This window comes from Manacus candei, unplaced genomic scaffold (assembly GCF_025592945.1).
Source record: "Manacus candei isolate 608988 ecotype Guabito, Panama unplaced genomic scaffold, ASM2559294v1 h1tg000093l, whole genome shotgun sequence".
NCBI classification, from domain to species: domain Eukaryota; kingdom Metazoa; phylum Chordata; class Aves; order Passeriformes; family Pipridae; genus Manacus; species Manacus candei.
In genome coordinates, this window is record NW_026138141.1 from 3660081 (window position 1) to 3683644 (window position 23564).

The following is a 23564-nucleotide window of genomic DNA, read 5'->3' on the forward strand; positions in this document are numbered from 1 at the left end:
AAGGAGATGAGGCTACCTAGGTAATTAAACTGCTGGACTGATTTGAGCTCTGATTGGCCAATGGTGATATGGGGATGATGGGGGACTTCCTGAGGTGCTGGTTGATAGAGAACTTCTGTTTTCTTTAAACTGACTTGCAGCCCAAAAAGCTCAGCAGCCTCAGCAAAGCAGGATGTTAAACGCTGCAGAGCTGCTTCTGTGTGGGCAACGAGAGCGGCGGCGTCAGCATAAAGCAGCTCCCGGACAAGATGGTTTAAGGTCTTAGTGTGGGCCTTCAGTTGCCTTAGATTGAATAGACTTCCATCAGTATGATACCAAATGTAGATATCATCTTGATCATCACGGTCTGCCGTGGCCCTTTGGAGCATCATGCTGAAAAAGATTGTGAATAGGGTTGGATACCATAAAATTAAATACATATATTAACAGTTTCCTGATGAACGCTGAGTTCTCACCCTCTTTCAGGACGTTAGCTCCATTTCAAAAGGATGTTTATTTTTTAGCATATCCTACTTCGGTTGCCGCTTCAAGGGAATTACTTGTTTCACAACTCAAACACATCTTTTCATATTCTAAGCACCCTTTTCAGCTCTTCAGAAGTATTTAAATACTTGCTCGTGTTCCAACCACTTACTTTTGATTAGAATTTCTGATCAAAATTCAGTTCAGGGTTTTTTTTCTCCTTTTGGAAGAGTATCACTTCCTTGCCTGTTCCCACTTTCTCTTCAGGCTGACAGAAACCTACCGGTCTCTTCACAACTACCAAAAGAGTGTCCTCTTCTGATTTATACTCTCTGGCATCATCTTCTAATGAAACCCTCTAACTTCCTTGCAGTCCTGTGAAGATGAAGGATGAGACAAGACAGGATTGCTTTCTTCAAATAATTTTTTTTAATTTTTTAATTCCTTAGAATTAATTTTTTTAATTCCTTAGAATATGTGCTATGTGAAATCTAGTTGAGAAAGAATCTGAAATTACCATTAAAGAAATAAGTCCAAACTACATTCTTCTGCACTCTGTTTCTGTAAGGAACATCTAGAGTAATGTGGCAAATTGGGAAAGAAGTATTGCAAAAAAGTAAGTAGCAATATGCATGGTATAAATTATACATTCTCAGGAAAAAAAAAAAAAAGAGAAGGAAAAGAGTAGAATTCCTTCACCGCTATGACCTGGTAAAGGGAGTATTCTCCAGTGTAAAACAACTAGCTATGTATTATTTTCTCAGGTCTGATGTCATCAACTGGATGAGTTTCTTTTTCTACAAGTCTTCAGAAACTATTTCATAGTGTCTCTTCAGGGCATCTCCTACCCCAACTCTTACAGTGTATGATCAGAACAGTGGAGATTTCTTCCCTTATACTTCTCTTGCAACTTCACCTTGAGTACCAGTTTTATGGGACAACAGGGGCCTGAAAGATTATGATTACTGCAAGATTTAAATAAACTTACAATTCACCTGTTGGATTAAGTGGCTCTGTTACTTCAAAATAAGTTTTTCATCATCCATCATTAATTTTTTGTTAGCTTGCAATCCCTAAACCTAAACAAAATGTTGGTTCACAGTGTTAACATGACACATCATTTATGTCACACAGTTCTTTTGTGTTCTGTAATTTAAACAGAAGGTTGACCGCAGCTGATGATTATGAAGCATTTGCTGACTTTGACAATTTCAGTGGGATTTTTATGTAATGTAAGGCTCCACATGGATTTGACAGCTGCTAAGCAAAAAGCTGTATTCATAAGAATCTGACCTTTACATTGTATCTCCTTCTTTCTTAACTCAGGCTTCAGGATTTAAAAACAAGAAGCAGTCATGGAGATAGACTGAATAAGAACAGTAATGTTCTGCCTACTCTATGCAATACACCAGGTGTATTTGTAAAATCATTTCCTTCTGTAAGACAGAAAAGGAAATCTAATCCTCCAAAGTAGATTTCTGAGACTTGTGTAAAATAGTTTCACATTTCTTACTTGAGATCTGTAGTTATAGCTTTACACCTTTAAGGAAGGAGATTCAGATTCATACTATTTTTGTGTGAAAACCTCTTGATGCAACACAAAAAATACACTACCAACCTGCATGTGTTATTTCGTGATTTACTGTGAATGTATGTGCATATGCACTGGCAACAAATGCTACGTTAAGTTTTATATGACAATGTTTTCTCTCATCAGGTTTCTTTTTGTAAATTAGAGACAGTCTTTTGCTTTAACACTGAGTATTGGAAAACATGAAGATGCCTTTTGATGTTGTTTCATTGTAGCTTTTCAAAGTCATTTGGTAGGACTTGTGATGAGAAAACAGTTTACTGAATATGGTAGATTTCTCTTTTTGTGTCTCAAGCTGCAACAACATAAACACTGGATACTAGAACACAGTAAATCTTGTATAGTAGAAGCATATTTAAAACTTACTATCAGTATAACAGACTTTGAAAGTCCAGGAAGAACAGATAATCCACTGAATGAAATTCTACCAAAGAAACAACTGCACTTTTCTGCTATATCATTGTAGATAATAGTGACTCGTGCAAAAATTTTTCTCAGCAAAAATGTGTTTTCTGTTGTTTATCTTTACATTAGTTTCCCCTTTCTAATGTTACAAACATCATTTATTGGTATTCTGTAACTTTACTTTCATAGTAAATACTTTCATAGGATATGCTCCATTTATTGAGAAACAATTTGTATAGTCAGTGAACAATGAAAAGTTTTTGTATTAATAGCACAGTGCTGTTGCATTCACCTAGGTTGTTTGGTGCTTAGTTCCACCTGTGGTACTATCTGGCCAGCAGGATAGTTATGATAGAGAATTTTAAAGACGTACTGCAAGTCAAGATTTAGAGTAGTGTTTTATCTCCTTCCTTAATGCTGTGAATGCTTCATTGGGATAACAGCCTTTGTTTATGGTTATATAATTAAAATAATCCAGTAGAAGAAAGGTGGTTTATGTATTAGGATGTTGTGTTTTGGTCTGATACCTAATGCTATTTTGCCAAGGAATTCCACAGAGACAGTTTAATTAGGCAAATAACTATCTTGAAAAGGTTGTAGCAAAGTGGAGATTGCCCTCTTCTCCCAGGCAACTAGCAACAGGACAAGAGGACATAGCCTCAAGCAGTGCCAGGGAAGGTTCAAGCTGGACATAAAAAAGAATTTTTTCACTGAAAGGGTAGTTAAGTGTTGGAACAGGCTGATCAGGGAGGTGGTGGAGACACCATTCCTGGAGGTCTTCAGGAAACAACCGGGCATGGCACTCATCCTAGTTGATAAGGTAGTGGTCAGTCAAAGGTTGTACTCAATGATCTTGAAATCTTTTCCTACCTTAATAATTCTGTGATTCTATTCTGTAATAAATATCAGTCTTATTTTGCCAAAATGAAGAAGTGATACATGTAGGAAGAGTAGTCTACTGCTTATAAAAAGAAAAATTATTCAAGGTTAGACTATATAGATCATTATAGGTAAAACTGAATTTTGAGGGGGCTTTTTAGAAAGATGAATTTGCAGTATTTTTAGGGACTTACAGAGAAAAATGGAGGAATCAATAGAGAATTTCACTCCTTTACTTCTTCCTTTAACAAGAAAATGTTGACAGAGCTTTAAAAATATGTGGAAAATTTAAGGTGGAACTGGTGTCTCATATGAGACAATTGCAAAGTTTAGTATTTAAGAATTGCTGTATTTTGTACACCATAATAAAACAACAAGATGCTTTAATCACAAGACATATTTAAAACTAAGGAAGTTATTTCATTACTCAGGTATTCTTCTGCTCCCCATACTTATTTCCTACCTGAAGGTGAGAGTAATTCTCTGTTTTCAGCACAAAATGATTTCCATCACAACTGGTTATGATATCATGGTCAAAAGATTTTAATTGCAGGTGGAGAATAAACAGATTGGAGGCAAAGAAATACAAACCAATATGATTAATTTTGAAAAACTAGGTTTTCTAAAGCTTTTTGTAAAGGACACTCTCCTTCAAAGACATTTTTAAATAATGCTTATTTTCCTCCTTAAGTATCCTTGAGTTATATGCTTATATAGATTGTTTGATTCCATTGGAATCAAGTTTTGCATTATTTCATTTGGTCATAGGAATATTCGCTTGATATTGTACAGGAAATACCTTTATTCTTGAGAGGAGTTTGCCAAATGCCTTAGTTGTATTTCTAGCTACTCTTGAACAGTTGGGTCCCTTTCCCTTGAAAGTTAACAGGAAATGTCTTATCTGCATTTTTAACTGGTTTTGGAACAAGGATGCAAATTTATATTTGAGTTCCAAAGGAGTTTTAGCAGTGCAAAATATGTGGAGTTTTTCCCCATATTTTTGAAAATGATAGCCTTTACAGTGTGATGGGAAAGTCTCTGTCTTGATTAAAAACCATAATTCCAGCTGGCAAGTTGTCATGATCATGTATTAATTTAACATTCATGTTTTGATAATGCAGTATGTAAATCTCATTCTATTAGCAAGCTCCCTGCATAATATAATAGCATTCTATTATAAATTCATCAACTGTGGTATGAAATTCTCATCACAACTGCTGACATTGGTAAAAGAGGGTCAAATTGCTTATTTTTATGCATAGCTGAGTACTTTCTCCAGTTGTGCTGAGTCTATTCACATTGACATCCTCTCAAATTTTTACTTTTCGTTCTTCTTTCTCTACTTGGTTTCTCTGTGAGCCAATGGTCTTTGATGATTTAAGACGCAAACACAGCACCTACAGTGCTGGAAAATTTTTTACAGGACATGCTTCCTTCTTCTTCTGGGCTTGTGAAACCTGTGAAGTAACTCACAATCCCCACATTCCACAAAAACTGCTGGCTCCTAATTTGGTGGCATAGTGACCCTTAGTCTAGCGCTGTCCCTGGTGTAAGCAGGCAGACATGTGCCAGCTTACACCAGGAGTGGTAGCATTTATCATACTAGTTCCTTCCTCAGTACTGAACCAAGATACACTCCTGGAAGATTCACAATTACAGCAGGGAACATTTTCCTCTTGTTTAAGTGGTGTAAAGGAAAACTGCACAGTGAGCAGCTATAGAGTTTACTGGAGGGAGCTTGCTTGAAATTCTTCTGAAAACACATTTTGGTTACCATGATTATTAGTCAATGAACTATTTTATGGATGGTGTATTGTACTAGTAAATATTGCTGAAGTCTTTTCCCACTAACAGATCAGACTTTTTCTCAGCAGGCAGCCATTTAGAACACAATAGCTGAAAGATTTGTCAAAGCTTGGGAGGGAAATAACAGTATTACAGATATCTTTATTTCTTTTGCACAAAGCACCATACTTCACAGTTATGCTACGAAGAAATCCAGTTCTTTGTTAATGACAGCTTTATTGAAGGCAAGCTTTCAGAATGAAAATACTAGAAATCCTATTAAAGTTCCATCCATTAAACCATTAAAGCACTCATTAAAACTGTTAGTACAGACTTGTTATTCATGAGTTATTGGTCTTTCACACTTCTGAAATGCGTCTGCCAATACTACTCAACTCTTTGTACCAGTGTGGCTATTAAGTCTGAGGAAATACAGATTAACTTTCTTTTGACAAAATGGTGCTTTGTGGGAGGATAGTAAGGCCACAGAGTGCTTCAGATTGGTAAGAAAAACAGGCAATACTAAAGTTCAATCCATTTGCCTGCTTTTGATAATTTGTGTTAACTATGTCTGCATGTAGACCTAAATACTAATCATTGAATTACACCATCTGGCCATACATCATACAAAGTGTAGGTTTGGGATTTTTCTTGATATTGAACAGTAGTTTTAGATCGCTTAAACATTAAGGAGTGAAAAGTGGAAGAATAATACTGAACAGTTGAAGCTAAGCTTTAAATGTAAAATATTCTTAATAATGTATAAATTCACATGAAAAATGGGTATAATGTAGAGCTGAAGCTGTTTCTCAAAATGAATAAGAATCATAGACCATAATCAATGCAGTTTTCTAATTTTGTTTGTATATGCAAAACTGCACCTTAAACTTACTGCTTTCAAGGAGCTGTAATTACAAATAGATATTTTTTTTGTGCACATTGTGTTTTATAAGGTAAAGCTAGAGGACTGCAGTCCAGGCTCAAAACTAGCAGCATGGAGTGTATTCTGTTATTTTCTAATTTTCTCATCAAATGTAAAGAGAAGGTGCATGTGGCATCTTATATAGTGAAGTAATTTCCAGAATATTTTGGGAATGTAGGTGAAAACCTAAAAGATCAGACAGATAGTCTCTTTCAGTTATCTGTCTTGGACAATGCAGAGTAGTGTGCCTTATTCTGGGTCAGTACACTGTCATTTAGATAGCACATTTGCCTATATGCCTCTAAAAAATACTGACTAGGTAGTCACAGATATTATAGATATGCATTATTCCTGGTCAAGTAGTCAATTTTATTTTAAAAGATATTTAGAGTATAATGCATTAATATATAGTTAGCATCTTGTTTTTTATTTTGAAATGACTACATTTATGCTCTAAAATATTACTACAATTCTGAGCTGAATCCATACTAATTAGTTTCCAAAATTCTGAAAACTTGACCTGCAAATATTCTGCACGAGTTATCTTATTTACCTCCATTAACTCAAAAAGGAAAAGAGCGAAGATTTGTGCTGAGAGAAGTAATTGTGTAAATTACATTACTTTTCGAGTCGTATGATGTAGGTGAAATGCTAGTCAGCTGATGAAGAGGTATATTATATGTCTTGGGTATGCTATATATGTGTATGACACTTCTCTTCCCAGCACTGATGGAAATGTAATTCAAATTCTTTCTCTATACCTTAGATGAGATAAATAGCACTTAGCAGTAAAGAAAAAATACTCAGGTTCTTAAATTAAGCAGTGTTTGCCTGTTTCAAAATTCTACTAGCCATCCTTCTCAGAGGATGGGAAGACATTACTGTAATGAAAATAAATTGTAAGAAAATTAAATAAAAACTTTACAGACTAAAATTCTACCACTTGCTTTACTGATAAATAAGAATTTCACCTTGTAGTCAGAAAAAATAATATTTCTGTTGGAGAAGAGTGAAACCCTACTGTTGGAAGCCCTACTGTTGGATCAGGTTGCTATGTTTATACTTAAGCACAGCACAGAAGTGATGTCTGTCTTTGCAAGTGGCAGAATAATAATTGGGGAACAGTTTGTTGTTCCTTTATAGGTGAACAAAATACAATAGGGCTAAAAAAAAAGTAATCCCCAGTTTTGTAAATCGTCTAACTAGTCTAAAGATACTAACTTAATAATATTAGTACTATTGACATTTTAAGATACATTAAGCATAGTCACACAAATTTCTAAGATAGGGAACACAACTTGATTTTTAAAAAAAAAAATAATTTTGGGAGCAAAAATTGTGTAGAAGTTTAAAAATCAAATTCATTCAGAGCTGCATTTAAGAATGCCTCTTGAACAGTTAGTAGCACACATAGTAGTACAAGTCAAATGAATCATATCCAAACCACATGTAGAATTTTCACGGCCTTCATCATGCTCCCAAGCAAATTTGTTCCTTGTTCCTCTAAAAAGTCCCATTTCATTTCCTTTTGAAGGAGGAGCTTCCAAACACTCTTGACTCAGATACTGTAGGTAAAGCAGTATGCAAAGGGTAAGCCTGCACTATCACACTCCTCTGCTCTCCATAGCTAGGTTATACATGGAAACTCAACCAGGCCCAGTTCCAGAGGTCTGTAATGAAAATAAAACTGAGGAAAAGTAGTGCTAACTGTTAGAAAAGTTAATTGGGTCTAGGTTATTAGGATAAGGTGCATGTTTTCCTAAGGTATTTGTTTTCCTAAACAGAATTCCTGGGATATTGTAAGACCTCTCTCTGAGGCAGCCAGGCAATTTTTTTTTTTTTAATAATCTCAATAAAGAAGCAAAATCATTCTCTAAATGTTATGTAAATAATTTGTGTAAAATAAGTAAATGTGCATGAGAATGAGACAGTTTTCTGACTGGCCAAATAGTAATTATTAATCTAAGGGACAAGTCCTAGTAGATCACATTAATTAATTTCGTATGTGCTCATTGTCAAGTAATACCTACTCTAATAGATTACAGGTCATATTTCATTTCCATTAACATGAAATGGACTTGCAGCTGTTGTAACCCTGATAGGAGTCAGAAAAAGCAATGGCTTGATGCTGTAGTGGCAGTACGGATCTTCTGACATGTGCCGTGTTGCTGGTCTACTCATAGAAAATGAACACTGTGTTGGTGAACTGCCCCGTCTAGGTTTATCTGTGTCATCATAGATTTTATAATTTACAGCAGCCTCTCCTAGGGAGCTACCAGTTCTTACCAGGATTAGACAATATTAAGGTTACAGAAAGGGAAAGTAAAACAACGGGTGATTATTCATGACTTCATAGTTAGAGACGACCTTTCATACAGCCTCTACCATAGCATGCATCAGCAGGTACCATCTGTTATCTGTTTTGTATTTACTTAGCTGCATATATACCTCAACCATAGAGATAAAAGTAGTAGAGCCTGGAGAGTTTTCCTCATGGTAAAGGATGAAGGAGTGTGGGGCATGCTTCTGTAACTCCATCCTGGAATATGAAGGAAACAGCAAATAAACAGTGAATCTAGAAACATATAGTTGTGTTTATGAATAAGAGATCATTAAAATTTCAAATATGCCTGAATTGATTACTTATTTATGACTCAAGAAAATAAAAAACAAGCTTCATGTTGTTTGTGGATGATATGCAGTTGGTTTTCTGAGAAACACTGGTATCATGTGTTGGCCTGGCATCAAAATGAAAGAACAGAAACATTATTTTTCTTTTGAAAACTTATTCAGGAATGTTTGGAGTTTATTTAGTAAACAGGACATTGAAATTTTTGAACATGTACGCTTACTAATAAGGAGAGGCAAAAATATTTGTTCCCCTTCATCCCAGTATTTCTGAGATTTCTGACATTTTTTCATTCTCTGTTATGCTAGAACACCTCACTTATGAGAATGAGTGAAAAGATAAAAAGATGGATAGCTTGCTTTTCTGAAGAGAAAATGTTACAATGTGTCAGAAGTAATAATTTTCTTTCAGAAGCAAATTATTTCCAGAGTAAAGTATGGGAGTTTAGTTTGTAATCATTATATATGGAACAATTATGTAGTCTTTAGCTGAAAGTTTCCTTTCGTTTTCTTCTCTTTCTCTTTTGAAGTCTATTGATCCCGGTCAGCAGTTCACATGGGAACACTCTAACTTGGAAGTAAACAAACCAAAGAATAGATATGCGAATGTAATTGCTTACGACCATTCTCGTGTTCTACTCTCAGCAATAGAAGGTAAGGAGGCCTTTAAAATTAAAGTAATTAACTCCTAAAATCTAGTATAATCTTACTAATCAACATGCTGATATAGTAATATAAAGAAGTGCTAATTAAAGTACTTCCAGTAAATTCCTATAATGACAATCTTTTCTGATGTTTATTGTCAGTAATATATTATGAATTTGCACTAAAATGTACAGGGTTCCATGTATAACACTGATTACATCAGGTCCCTGTGTATATGCCAATGTGTTGTCTAAAGTAAATTAATATTGCTGTTTACTTATACTAAAACTATAAAGCAAATGTAGCAGTGAACATACATGAATTGAGGGTTTTGTTGATTGATGTATTATCAACATATCTGCTCATTGAGTTTTAGTTGTCAAAACTCAATGTGGGAAAAAAATCAATTCAACTTTATGTTCTCTGGGAGAATTTTAAGAACTCTGTTTAAATTTTTTTTTTTCTGTTTACAATCTGCATGTTAAACAAGAGTGTTTAAATGAATTCCCATATGCAGACATTGTTGGAACCTGAGTATTTCACTGACTAAATATTGGCAGTGAGATATAGTGAGAGTGTTCTTCATTTTATCTTTCTTTGTCAAAAAGCTTTCTAAAAACTTGGACAGTTTAAAGTTTTAACTTAAACAAACTGTTAGAGGTGGTCAGCCCTTGATATTGTCCCTCTTTTCTCAAGAGGTAAAGCATCAGGAAACACTAATTTTCACTCAGAGGGTTTTTTTTTTTTTTTTTCCCCAATTCTGCCTTACCATTAATCTGCTTCCTGGGTTGAAGACAGATTTTTACTTTATTCTATGTTTTTGACAGTCAAATAATAATGATGGCTGGAATATAATAAAATATATATATTTAAGTGAAATGTTTTAAATGAAAATAAAATTCACATTTAGTTAACTTGGACAGAACTTGCATGAAATACTTATGATGTAGGGAACTGTATTCAAGGTCATAATTATTTCATTCAAAACATGCTGTAAGTTAAACTGCAAGGTGTTTTAATTTACAGTTCTAAACAGCTTCTTATCTTTGGCTGCTTCCGACCTGAAGACGCTGGATTTATAGGTATAATCCATTTTAATATTAGCTGCTTGGTGAAGAAAAAGGCAATCCCACTGATTGAAGTTTAGATCTTCCCTCATTTATTGCAGCTGCATACCATGGGCTTTGATAACACAGATAAGAGCTTCTCAAATGTATTAGCAAATTTAAATGATTGCCTTGAAGAATTTCCATATGATAATCTTCTTATGTTTGTTCCACCTCTGAGGCTCATATAGCAGTTCTGACAAGATTTTTCTGCAATGTCACTTAAATTTTTCATATTGCCTTGTAGAAGAATACAGTTGTATAGAAAGCTGCCACTACCTGGTAAAACCGCCTGTCTCAACACTGAAAACAGGGTATTTTAATTAGTAGTATATGTGATGTAATTCAGTAAATGTATCCTCTTATATCTTACTGGTCCAGACAAGAGGGCTAAGTACATGGTCCAGATAGACCAGGAACAGCACTTGGACAGCCTTTCTGAAGTGTTGTGTAAAGTTCTTTGGAACAAAGTGCTTAACTGAGAAATATGTCTAACTGACAGAAAGAAGACTCAAGTCTTTCACAGGATTTTGTTTGAAAAAAGAGTTGTGTAAAAGGGGGACAGAAGGGAAGGAAAAAAAATGAAATGCAAAGAAATTTATTTGTTAATTTATCTATTAGACATCTGGGCTAAAAAAGTTCTACTCTTTTTCCCTTTATATAAATGACCCATGAAAAATTAACATATTCAGAAAGCGGGAAGAAAATTTAAGAGGTAAAACAGAAAATGTTAATCTAAATAATTAAAATTATCAAATTCTACAGTACATTACACTATGTTTTTAAATAAGAGATAGTAAAAACATAGAAAAAAACACATTGCACCTGGGAAGGAGTATTTTATGGAGCAATGACAAAATATAGTTGAACTGTAATGTTTGAGTCCCTTTTTTAAGTAAGAAATATCATGATGAGGTTAAAGTTTCTATTCCTTTAATAGTCATTGACCCTAAACAAAGAAAAATGTTATAGCCTTTTGAAATATCGGTGTTAGATATAAAATCACAAATGAGATTTTGGCCGATTTGGTGATTTGCATGGTTTTAAGTATTTTCTCAGTCTTTAGGCTGTGGTGAAAGAAGCAACATAGTTAAAGCATTAACTGCCTTTTTATGTAATGATAATTGGATTGGTCTTGAAAACAGAAATGATTTACTATATAATTATCCTCTTAAAATTTTTTTACCCCTAGGACTTTACATGATTGTGTAGCTGAAATTTTGTGTGTGTACCTTCATAATTTTAATACATTGGTCTTAGCATTTAGTAATAAGTAATTCTCTTTCAATCTTTAAGTAAATATTCCAAATAATGAAAATACACAGTCTGCCCAGCACCTTATTTAGTTGACAGTTGTGTTTGTTTTCATGCTACCAGGGAAATCAATTATTTTAAAAATATATTCTCCTTTACCTATGTTACTATACAACTTAATAAGGACCTAAATTGGGACTACATTATATTTTGTTACAATTATAGGAGAATATTTAGTTAGATTTTACATATAGGCCTCATCTGCATTTCTTTGGTGGCCAAAAGAAGACTCATATTAGTGAGGTTTGCATAATAACTGTGCTCTTTCTAAGATGAAGAGCTCCATTCTACATTTAAACACTTGGTCCCTGTTTAAGAGCAAATATATGTGAACAAGAAACTAAGCATCTGCCAAACTGTAATCTTATACCGATGGTCATTTTGCTCTTGATGGCATTGCACAAACACAGAATGTTGTGGTTGTTACTTTAGAATGGGACACGAGGCCATTTTTATACAGTTGCCCAACTCTGTAGCCAATAAAAGTGATTCCTAGAAAGTCTTAAGAAGCAATTAGCAGGGACTTAAAATTACTTTCCAACTATTGATAATAAGTTGTTAGAAATTGCATTAGCTCTGAAATACAAGGCTTTGAAAGTAACACTTTCAAAGGGTTGATTTTGGTATCTTTCATAACTCCTGTTACACATGTTCAAACCTGGTTTTGAATCCCCACTTAAGTTCTTGACCTCTCTAATTACATATGGCATGAAGTTCCACACATCATTGCTCACTTGCAGGAATACTTTTCTCACAACTGTTTAAATTTTGTTACATAGAGATGTCCCTTAGGAGGGAAAACTCAGGTTTGAAGTGGTAAATTGATTTTCCTCCTGAAAGAAAATTGTACTTTGCAAAATTTTGATCCCATATTATTGAAATCTAATTGCTCATATTGTGCTGTCTTTGGATGTATCTGAGGTGGACATTTAGAATTTTAAAGTATAATGACAGAATATTATAATGTAGTAAAGTTTATTATATGCTAGGTGGATGTAAGGGAGAATTTACTCATTAAAAGAGATCAAGTTAACTAGGTTTGTGACCTTAAACCTCTAAGAAGTAAATGAAAATGGGGGGGGAAATGGTTAAACATTATGCATTTTAAAAAGTCTTTCCAATTCTTTTAGGAGATGTCCAAGACTAAAAATCTGCTACATGTGGCGTCTTTGCGTAATGCCAGTAATTAAAAAAAAACCAACTAAAATATCTATCATATTTTTGCATTGTAATTTTTGTTTGATGGGAAATTTAGTGACTTTAAAATGCTGCTAACACTAGAAGTCTGACCGTAATACAAATCATCAAGAAAGAAAAAGCAAGAAGCTGCTAATACTCTTATTTGTCTGATGGCCAATTGCTAGTGAATCAATTTTGAGTATGCAGGCCATCATCTTTGAGTTTAGAAATTGTTTTGGTCAATATAAATTCTTGAATAACTACTGAAGAGTCATGAACTATACAAATTATTTGTGCTCTTACATTGCATTTGAGTTACCTTCTGCTAACAATATATACACATAAAGTAATTGTATGTCCATTCACCCTACGAGTGAATGGACCCTCCAAGCCTGGAGTGCCTTAAAAACATGAAAAGTGCTTCAGTGCTGAGTAACAGTGTACAGAAAGATCAGTGAAGTAGATTTCTTGGTGTATAAGATTTCACAGAGTAGACTTCATGGTGTCTGTCTTAACAACAAAAATGCTGCCCTTCTTGATACCCTTGAAATCAGCTCAGAACAATTTTTCTTGTATGCATGGCCATAGAATCATAGAATCAGAAAGAAGTTCTTTCTAATATGCAACCTAAACTTCCCATGACAGAGCTTAAGACCATGCCCTCTTGTCTTACTGATAGCTGCCTGAGAGAAGAGACCAACCCCCACCTGGCTACAACCTCCTTTCAGGGAGATGTGGAGAGTGATGAGGTCTCCCCTGAGTCTCCTCCTCTCCAGGCTAAACAACCCCAGCTCCCTCAGCCTCTCCTCATAGGACTTGTGTTTAAGTCCCTTCACCAACCTTGTTGCTATTCTTTGGACATTGGGGAAAACTTTGGGAAAACATCCAGTGGCTTTGTTCTTGAATGGGTAATAGAGATTTAGTACCTGTTTACTGTGCACGCTCATATTGTAACTAGGTTTTGAAGGAAATACCAAACCATTTTGATATCAAGAAATCATTTAATTTTGTTTTAGTAGAGGCATTCAAAAGCCCTTTTAGTGCATCACTTAGAGTATAATTAAATATTTCCATTCAAAACAAAACTACTTTGATTATTAACTTCTTTGTTAGTTGGTCTTAAAGAGTTGAAGAATCACTAAATCCATATTCGGACAGCTGTAAATTAATCACAGTATGATGATGTCATGTTAGATTTTGATATCTGGTTTGAAGTATTGTGCAAACTACTGCTCTCTGGATGTATAGTGTATAGTATCCTGGTGCAGTGCTGTTATCTGTGTCTCTGAGGAACTGCACAGAACAATGTGTTTATTTTCATTCTGTACTTCTTAATACTACACAACTTAAAAAAAAACAACCAACCAAAAAAAAAAAAGAATCCAAGCTTTCTTTCCTTCTCCTAACAGAGCTTCTCCTGTTTCCCTGGCTGTCTTTCTGCTACTCATCTTCCAAGTTTCTCATCTTGCCTGCAGATCTTCTACAGCTCTTAGTTCTTAGTTGTCACTTCCCTTCTTTTGATTTTTCTCAGCTTTTCCTTTCAAATACTCTTCTTCTGTCCTCTAAACAATCCCTTTCTTTTTCCTGCTTAATTCTGCTTTTTCTGACTACACCTCTTTGATATTGCCTTCTTTCTATAATTCTATATGATTCAACATTGCTCTTATGAGACTGCACATCTTTCATCCTTTTCCTTTTCACCAGACTCTCCTAGTCCTAGCAGTCCATTCACAATCCAGCTATCTATAGGTTTTCTTTTTCTGATGTTTCTTTTTCCTTCTTATCCTACTTTGTTAGGATGATATATAGTGAATTTTCTTCAGTCTTCATGAAAGGCCTTAATTTTACAATTGTTCTTTACTTCAGAACCTGTACTGGTCTTGTGCTGCTTGATATTTCAGTGAGTTCTTATAGTACAGATTCAAGCTTACACCATTTCAATTTGATGATTTCCTTAACTATATAGATTTTATGTTACAACAACGCCCACATTAACAGTTGTTACTGGCACCTAGTAGCTGTCTTAGTTCATTGATCAAGTTGATCAAGGGATGCCAGTTGATGTAATTTTTTGTATTTTAGCATAGCTTTTAATACTTTCTCTCATGATAAACACATCATGTGGTGGTGGGTGAGCAGCTGGCTCAGAGGTTGGGTGCAAATGAATGGGGTAACATCAAGCTGGTGACCTGTCACTAGTGGGATTTCATGGGGCTCCATCCTCGGCCCAGTTCTCTTCAACATCTTCAGTAACAACTTGGAGGCAGGACTCGAAGGGATACTAAGCAAGTTTGCGGATGATACAAAATTGAGAGGAGCTGTTCACTCCCTCAAAGGCAAGGAGGCCTTGCAGAGAAACCTCAACAAATTAGAGGACTGGCCAATCACCAACTGTATGAAGCTTAACAATGGAAAGAAGTGGATTCTGTAGGTGGGATGGGGCAACTCCAGACATACATACATACTGGAGAGCAGCACTGCGGAAAGGGACCTGGGTGTCCTGGTCAATGACAAGTTGAATCTGAGTCAGCAGTGCCCTGCCAGCCAGGAGGGCCAACCGTGTCCTGGGGAGCATCAGGCAAAGCATCACCAGCCAGTCGAAGGTGTCACGACCCACCATCCAGGGGCATGTTTTTTACTGTAAATTCTCATCAGGTTGAATAAAGGCACTGGACCTCATGTCAAGGAACTCCTGTGCTTTTATTGTACATTTGCCATAACTTCAGCAACCAGTCCATTATTTAGACTCAAAAGGTGTTGGCTTACAAGGCTTTACATTCTTAAAATACACTTCCACAAGAGTGGTGGCTAAGAAACCCTTAATTTTGTACAGTACACTTAAATAAGTTTTCAGCTCCTCAAATAAACGTCTCAAAGGTGCTGGCTTAAAAGCCACAACAACATTACTCAAAGGGTGCTGATTAACAAGTCACACAACAGAGCTCTACAATCTCCCCACTCCCACAGTAAAGTTCAGTAGGGAGTATGGAATAGAATATGATAGCCATGCTTTGACCAGGCAAAGCAAGGGAGAGAGAGAAAAAAGAATATCACCAGTCCTTATATCCTATGTTGGTCTTACAGCATGAATGTTCCAGAGCTGGGGTCATGAGACAAAGAAGACAAAAGAGGAAAAAGAGAGGAGAGCAAAGGGGCCCAATCCTTTTATAGTTAACCTGTTGCACACTTCTTATGTCAACTAGGCATTTTACACTTTGTTCACATGTGCACAGCTAGCCCCTCGAGCTTTGTCAGGCCACAGGGAAGTTTTAGGTCAAATATTAGAAAAAGATTCTTCATCCAGAGAGTGATTGGCCACTGGAACAGGCTCCCCAGGGAAGTGGTCACAGCACCAGGTATGTCTGAATTCAAGAAGCATTTGGACAATGCTCTCAGGCACATGGTTTGACCCTTGAATATGATCCTGTGCAGGGCCGGGAGTTGGACTTGATGGTGCTTATGAATCCCTTCCGGTTCAGAGTATTCTGTGATTCTGTGACACAGAATTTTGCTCTGACATTGTTCAAAGCACCAATCAGTGATTTAAACCAATAGTACAATTTCCTCAAGCATTTTGGGTTCATCATTGTATTTTTCCAATTTGTTTATGTTGGAAGATGCATGACAGAATCTAATCCTATTACTTCACACTATTTATGACTAACAGCACATGTCCTAGGGAAGCGGCACACACACAAAAGTTTATATAATTTGTTTTAAATAGAAACGTGGTTCAGTACTGAGTCTTTGTAAAGGCTTAAAATAATTTCATTATTTGATTTTACTTTGTGAATAAAACGTGAAGTCTAATTAAAGTTATTTAAGATTATAACTGTCTTCAGGAAATCAAGTGAATCATTCCTGAGGTCTACATTATTAGCCTATGTTACAGTAAGATGCACTGTCATCTCAGCTCATGAGTTCTCAGCATAAATGGGGAGCAGTACAATTCAAGGGTTTTTAATATTTTGCACTCTGTGGCATTGAATAAATAATTTTGTTTCATTGATCTTTCACTCTTACTCTGTAAAATCTGAACTGCTTTTTTCTCTTGAGATATTTGAAAATGGAGTTTCTTTTGTGCTCAACTGCTCATCTGATTCTTCCACCATTCTACTTGATTCTAGTTTTGCTAAATAAGGAGATTTCAGACTCTGGTCATTCATCACCATAGTTGAAAAGGCTACTAGAAAATAGTTATGGTAGAATTATGGTTCAGAAGCTTGGTCTTTAGCTGACTTCTTGTGCAGAACTATGTCTCTGCTTTCAAGAAACTTGTAAAAGTCAGGATTATCTGAAATTTATACTTCAGGTATGCCATCTGAAATCTACAGTAAACCCCACTGATGCCAATTACTTAGGTAAGGTTCATATAAATATTACTGAAGGCAGAATTTGGTTGCTTTGTCCCCTTCTTGACCTATGTTTTTACAGAACAACTGACCTTTCTTAACTATGAAACCCAAATTTAAGTAATGATGGCAATTGCTGCTGTGCTTGTGGGTATGCTGCCTTCAAGCTATGACAGCTAACAAAGGTTTGTAGGATTTCATTGTACTGCAGTCAAATTTGTTGTCATTTCATTGTTTTTGCACTGTTAAACTTGATAGAGAATTGTTCAGTTTTCTCAGCTCAGAATGAGGTTATGGCCAGAAAAATCACTGCAGAACGTGACATTTTAATATTTAAATTTATTTGCCTTTGATAATTTTTAATGCTTGGTCAGTGTAGATGCTTACAGATACTCAGGTTTTGTATTTGTTATTTTTAAACTGCACACAATTCATTAGTCCTCTTATGACAAGGCATCTTCCCTAGAGGGCTTTAAGTTTATGCATACTGGGGACATAGCTGATGAAGCAAAAAGTCATGTGGCATAGTGCGAGATAGAAAGTGAGAGTGGGGAAATGGTATTACGGAATACAAAAGGATTTTGGAACAGGATGTGAAACTGAGGTCATGCATGATAACAGTGATGAAAAGAGACTGAGAAATGTGTATGATACTTGAAGGGACTATGAGAAAGGAGGGAGAATAAAGAACATACCTAGTGGATACTGTGTGTGAGAGAGACAATGGAGCTGAGCATTGTGAATCCTATTGTTCTCTTGATCTCAGCAGAGATACAACCCTACTGAGTACTGTATTCTGCTAGAGATAAACCCTTGGTGAAAATCTTCTCTCAAAGCAAGTGTTGGAATAGCAACTAGGTTTTCTTTCCAAAACTGCATTAGTTAAGTCACTAACAGTTGCTCAGGGCCTGTGGTAAATGGACTTCCATGTCCTAGCTATATCTTCTTCATGTGCCACGAAGCTGACTTGTCTTGTAAAATAACTTTTCTGGCTAAAGGACATACAGGATTTTTTTGTCCTCTTTATAAAAGTCAAGTGGAAAAACAGAGTGAAAATTTCCACTTCAATGTAGATGGGAAGAAATCCTCTTTGTTATTATCTGTAGTTGTTAACCTTAATTCTTTCTCATTTGAATCTTTAATCAAGAAAGGTATAATCTGGAAGCTTCTCCTCATTGTAGTTTAAAGAATTAATATTTATTTAATTTAGAAGTCATTTATTGTAATATGATTTATCAATAAATTTAATACAAGATAGTAAATAGAAAGAGTATTTACAATTTTAGATATTCTGGATTTTTTTTACATCAGGTACCAGGAGTGGCTGCTAAGATTTGTAAGGATTATTCTTTACTGAACAGTTTGCAATACTTATCATGATTAATTTTCACGCTGAGTTTGTGCAGTATCAGTTCCAGAGGACAGCTTTCCCAGAAGATCATTTAACCACTTTACAAAGTGTTGTTTTTCTTTTTTTCCTCAGGCTTTTATTTATAACATGTGCTTCAAAGTATGATACCAGGCATCATAATATAATTCTAATTTATGCAGAAAACATTTCTTACCAGCTTTCTCAGTTCTTTTGGTAATAACACCCTGTTGGTGTAGATTTCTCTTGTTGACTTCATTTTTTTTAATCTGTTTTGTGAAAAAATATTTTATTATCTTGATAAAGGAAGACAACACAGTATTGTGCCTAGCAGTTGTATTTTCTAAGTCATTAGTTCCAATATCTGCAGTAAGAAGTTTCATCTAAAACAACTTCAAGTCTACAAGACTGATGCTTTTGAGCTCCAATTTCTGCCTTTCATGGAGGGAAGGCATGTTTTTCAGATATAGACTATGCAGGTTTAAAAGTTTTTTTCTGTTTTGTTTTATTTTTCTCTCAGAAGAGATTTTCAATCTGCTCGAATCAGAGTCAGCCAGTCTTCCTGCATCCATTCCTGCATCTTGCCTGAGGACTGCTATGTTCTGCCCCTCTTACACCCCTGAAGTTATGAAATCTTTCCATTGCTGAAGTACTTTGTCAGATTTCTCTTTTAATTGTGTACCCAAAATAAAATCAAATTAAAATATAAGCTTAAATATGATAAATAATAAATAAATTATAAATGAAACAAGAACATATATGAAACTTTTTTGGGCATGAAGGCAAAATTATGTGTTAGGCTACAGGTGGATTAAGCCATAAAATGAATAATTCCCAGATTATATTGGAATTTACTTAGTGTCACATTTAGTCAATGTGTTTGTTCATTGCTAAGTGAGTAGTGGAATCAAACACTAAGTTTACTCAAAGTACGTGCAGAAACTCTTTAAAATGAAGCGAAAAACAACAAAACTATCAAAGAGTTAAAGAGGTACCTCTACTTTCCATTCAAATTCAAATTATTTTCCAAAATGTGTTTACCATTGTCACTACTTCTCAGGAAAGACAGGAGTATGCAGCTCCAATAATTCCTGGTTTAGGATCACCAGCAGAAGATAATGCATCAGGATAGATTTGAAGATTCAGTTTCTGACAAAAAGCTTGGGAAGCCTTTATTTAAACATCTTTGATAATATATGATATTTCATAGCATACTCAACTTTATTGCTGTGTGGAGTGAAAACAGTTATAGCTTTAGAATAAGTCAGAAAGCTGATATCACTACCTTGACTCTCTTTTGAAAACCTGCACCATATCCTGGGGTTGTAGACTTGTGGATAGCAGATTGGTGGTGTATACATAAATCATTCATTTCTACTCAAATAAGTAGATTCTGTCAATTACTTTAACAAACCTTCTTGTATTATTTTATTATGGTGCACAGATCTGTATTTCAGCTAACTCTTCTGGGGACCACTTTTGAGTTCCAACACTGTCATAACACTGCTTTGCCATCCAACCTGCACTGAGATCTCAAATGAGTAACTTTTCTTCCTCAAGTCGTCAGTTAAAAAAACAGCAGTGACATAAAAACTGATGCCTTCCATGCTTTATCTGCCAACACGCACATAGCGTGAGTTAAAAGCTGGACACTGCACTTCTGAATAGCATAGCAGATTTCACTCTTTCTTAAACATGAATTACGTAATGTGTTTTGTTAAAATAAAGCTCATAATTATCTTCCCATTTAATGGGAAAAAATGAATGTAGCAGTGATATTAATAGTCTGACAACATTAATTTTTTTCTGTATATAGATGAAATGCAATGAGCTGAACAGGAGGGTTTAAGGAGCCTGCTCAGGATGTCTGAGGGAGAGTCTTCCCTGTCTGTTCTAGGCAGTGACTGCCATACTGGTGGGTGTCTGCAGGCAGTTTCAGACCACCTTTTACATGCTGCTGTCTCAATCTCCAGGTGTCTCCACCTGGTACAGATTTTAGAGCTGCTTTTATATTTCTTGTCAGACAGAGTCTTTTGTTTTAAAAGAGTAGTTATACCCAGAGAGACTATCATGCTTCTCAGCACCACAAATGGCATACACTCACTTACAAGTACCCATGTGCTACTTGGCATGCAGCAAGCTAAGATTCATTGATCCAGCTGCGTCACAGGATTTTTTAGCCCTTGTACCATAGGGCATCACAGAAATGCTTCCTTGTATTTTCACTCTCCTCTCTTTCCAGGCATACCAGGCAGTGACTATATCAATGCCAACTACATAGATGGATACAGGAAGCAGAATGCTTATATAGCCACACAAGGGGCATTGCCAGAAACCTTTGGTGACTTCTGGAGAATGATGTGGGAACAACGAGGTGCAACTGTCGTCATGATGACAAAACTAGAGGAGAGGTCCAGGGTAAGGAAAGCATATGAAAGGATAATAATATTGTACCTGAGTTATCACTAACGTAAGATTTTTGTTCCTTTCATATATGTTTGCCTGCCTTCTTTATATGCATAAGAACTGATTTTTTTTTCCAGTTACCCACAGTTAAAAGTGTCTATACACTGAAAATCACTTATATAAGAAATCTTAGTTCCACTGTGAAACTGTGAGGTCATGCCTCTAATTTTTTATAGTCTGGAAAAATTGAAATTTCTTGATCTATAGTGATTTTGAATCCTTTTCTGTTTTAATCATACTGGAAATGTTAGGAAGTGACCAAAAGTGTTACTTCATTTATAGTAACAAGAATGATTGTATCATCCTGTTATGAGGGAGGTAATGTATGTCAACAGCATTCGGTGTTCAGTTTTATATGGCATAATAATTTCAGCATTATCTAAGATCGGTGAGGATTTGGATTTGCTTAAGAAACATAAGAATTTATTTTAACGCATGCTGGTTGCTAGGAAAACTACAACAGCATATGCAGTAATAGAGTACAAAATTATCTGTGGTATTTCAAATTCAATTTTGCAGATCAAAGTAAAATCAGGAAAGTAAAGCACTGAAACATAAGGATACTGTTCTAATAGAACCACATTCAAATATTATTAGAAGTGTTATAAAAAATATGTGCTATTGATAAAGGGAAATAAAAAATAGTTTGAGTTTTGTTTTTTGTTTGTTTGTTTGTTTTATGATAAGGAAAGTGATGGAAAGAATAGTAACAGAGCACTGTATGTTGCATGAAGATATACTAGTGGGTCCATATTTGGTGGCAATCATCAGTTCTAATAGTGGATGTTATTGGAGAGGAGGGGCTGTTGGAAAAAAAAATAAGAGAAGCAGAAGAGAAAAGTGGTGAGAAAAAGAAAAGGGAAAAACCCTCCTTAGCAGCCAATCAGGAAATGAAACTGGAGGTTCCCCCATCCTACTTTTTCCGCAGTAACTGCATTTTCTATCAAGACGTACTCATGGGTTATTCCTACTCATGATGCTGTCACCATTGTAGGACATTAAACAGGGAAAGTACCACACAGCCGGTTCATTGCTGATCTTTCTGCAAATGTTAATGAGTCCTACAGTGTAAACCAGAAGATTCAGCCAAATGTAGAAATCAGAAAGGGGGAGAAAGAGGGGGTGATTCTAACTTCAGTGGTAATCAGTTCTCTTGGGAACCTGTTGTACAGCAGTACCAGGGTTTACAAGTTCAGGAGATGCATAACAAACAAGAATGTCACAGGAAAAATGCAGCTATAGGCATTCTAAGGTACACTGTCCTAGAAGCTTGTGTGAAGGCATAGGGAGCTGCAAGTGGAAAGCAGGCTGCTTTCTGGTGGAAGGTACAAAAAGCTAACGTATCTAAGGCACTGTGCAACATGTTAAAAAATTCCATAAATACAGATGATCCAGAACAGTTCAGAAAGAGAGAAAGAGATTAAGGAGGAGGAGAGGAGATTTATCATCCAGAAAGGTTTTAAATCACTAAGAAGTATCTTATGGAGGTAACTGGATAATAGTTGGTATTTCAGTAATTCATGGATGAGCTCTATTTCAAAATGAAAATGTTTTTGCATGTGTAAGCTTGGAACAAGGCAGAGTGCACCATAAAGCCTAATGCTGTATTGTATTGGCATTGATGTCTTTTGCATATGGGTGGATACATTTAATTGCAATGATTACCTAACTTGAACCTCTTGACAGCAGTCATTCTTTTCTGGAGGGTTATCAAAGCATATATATATTTATTCTTTTACCCTTTCCATCACTTCTAAAAATAGAGTAGGGTTTTTGCAGTTCAAGCAATGTATAGCATTCTAATTATAGAATCACTTTCCACATATAACTTCAACCTACATTAACACCACTACCTGTACATACTTGATGGCAATTAGTACATAGCAGAGGGTAATTTTAACAGAATTTTTAATTTTATCTTGAGTATGAGGGTCTTGTCTAGTCTGGGAACTGTGTGTTGTTTGGAACTGAACAAATGAAATTTTGCCCATTTCTTCACTAATTACATCTTTAAAGTTACTGCTAAATAACATCAGTGTGAAAAAAAAAAATCTGATCCTAATAAGCAGCCCATTGCAGAAGGTATACTTAAGTACTTGTGAGTTTATCTTAATACTGCAGGCCACAGACAGCCACTGTCTAGAAAGATGTTTTAATGTAACTAAATGAAATTCTTGGCATTCTCTCCAATAATTGCCTAGCAGAGTTTTAAGCTAACTCTAGCCTTTGCTGACTGCACCCTAAAAAACCACTGATCAGAATAGTAATCACCTCCAGCACTGCTTAGCATTCAGAAGCAATACGTTCCGTAAGTGGAGTAAGAAACCAGACAATCTAGTCAGTGGATTGCTTGTGTATTCACTGCTTATATTTGCGTATTTTTTGTGCATAATTTAGCTCATTCGGTGTTCATAGGTTGAGTTTGCTGCTACAGCTATTCAGTACATAAGTCAGCTCCAAT

At 35.5% G+C, this 23564-nt stretch overlaps 1 protein-coding gene across 25 annotated transcripts in view; it reads left to right on the top strand.

Moving 5' to 3' along the window:
• Positions 1 to 23564, top strand: part of PTPRD (protein tyrosine phosphatase receptor type D) — a 1149573-nt gene that overhangs the window by 1079539 nt on the left and 46470 nt on the right. For all 25 annotated transcript variants that reach the window (XM_051768182.1, XM_051768181.1, XM_051768187.1 and 22 more), the window contains 2 exons: positions 9203 to 9326; positions 20880 to 21055. In XM_051768182.1, coding sequence (XP_051624142.1) covers positions 9203 to 9326; positions 20880 to 21055 — 300 coding nt within the window. The remainder of the gene's footprint in view (positions 1 to 9202; positions 9327 to 20879; positions 21056 to 23564) is intronic.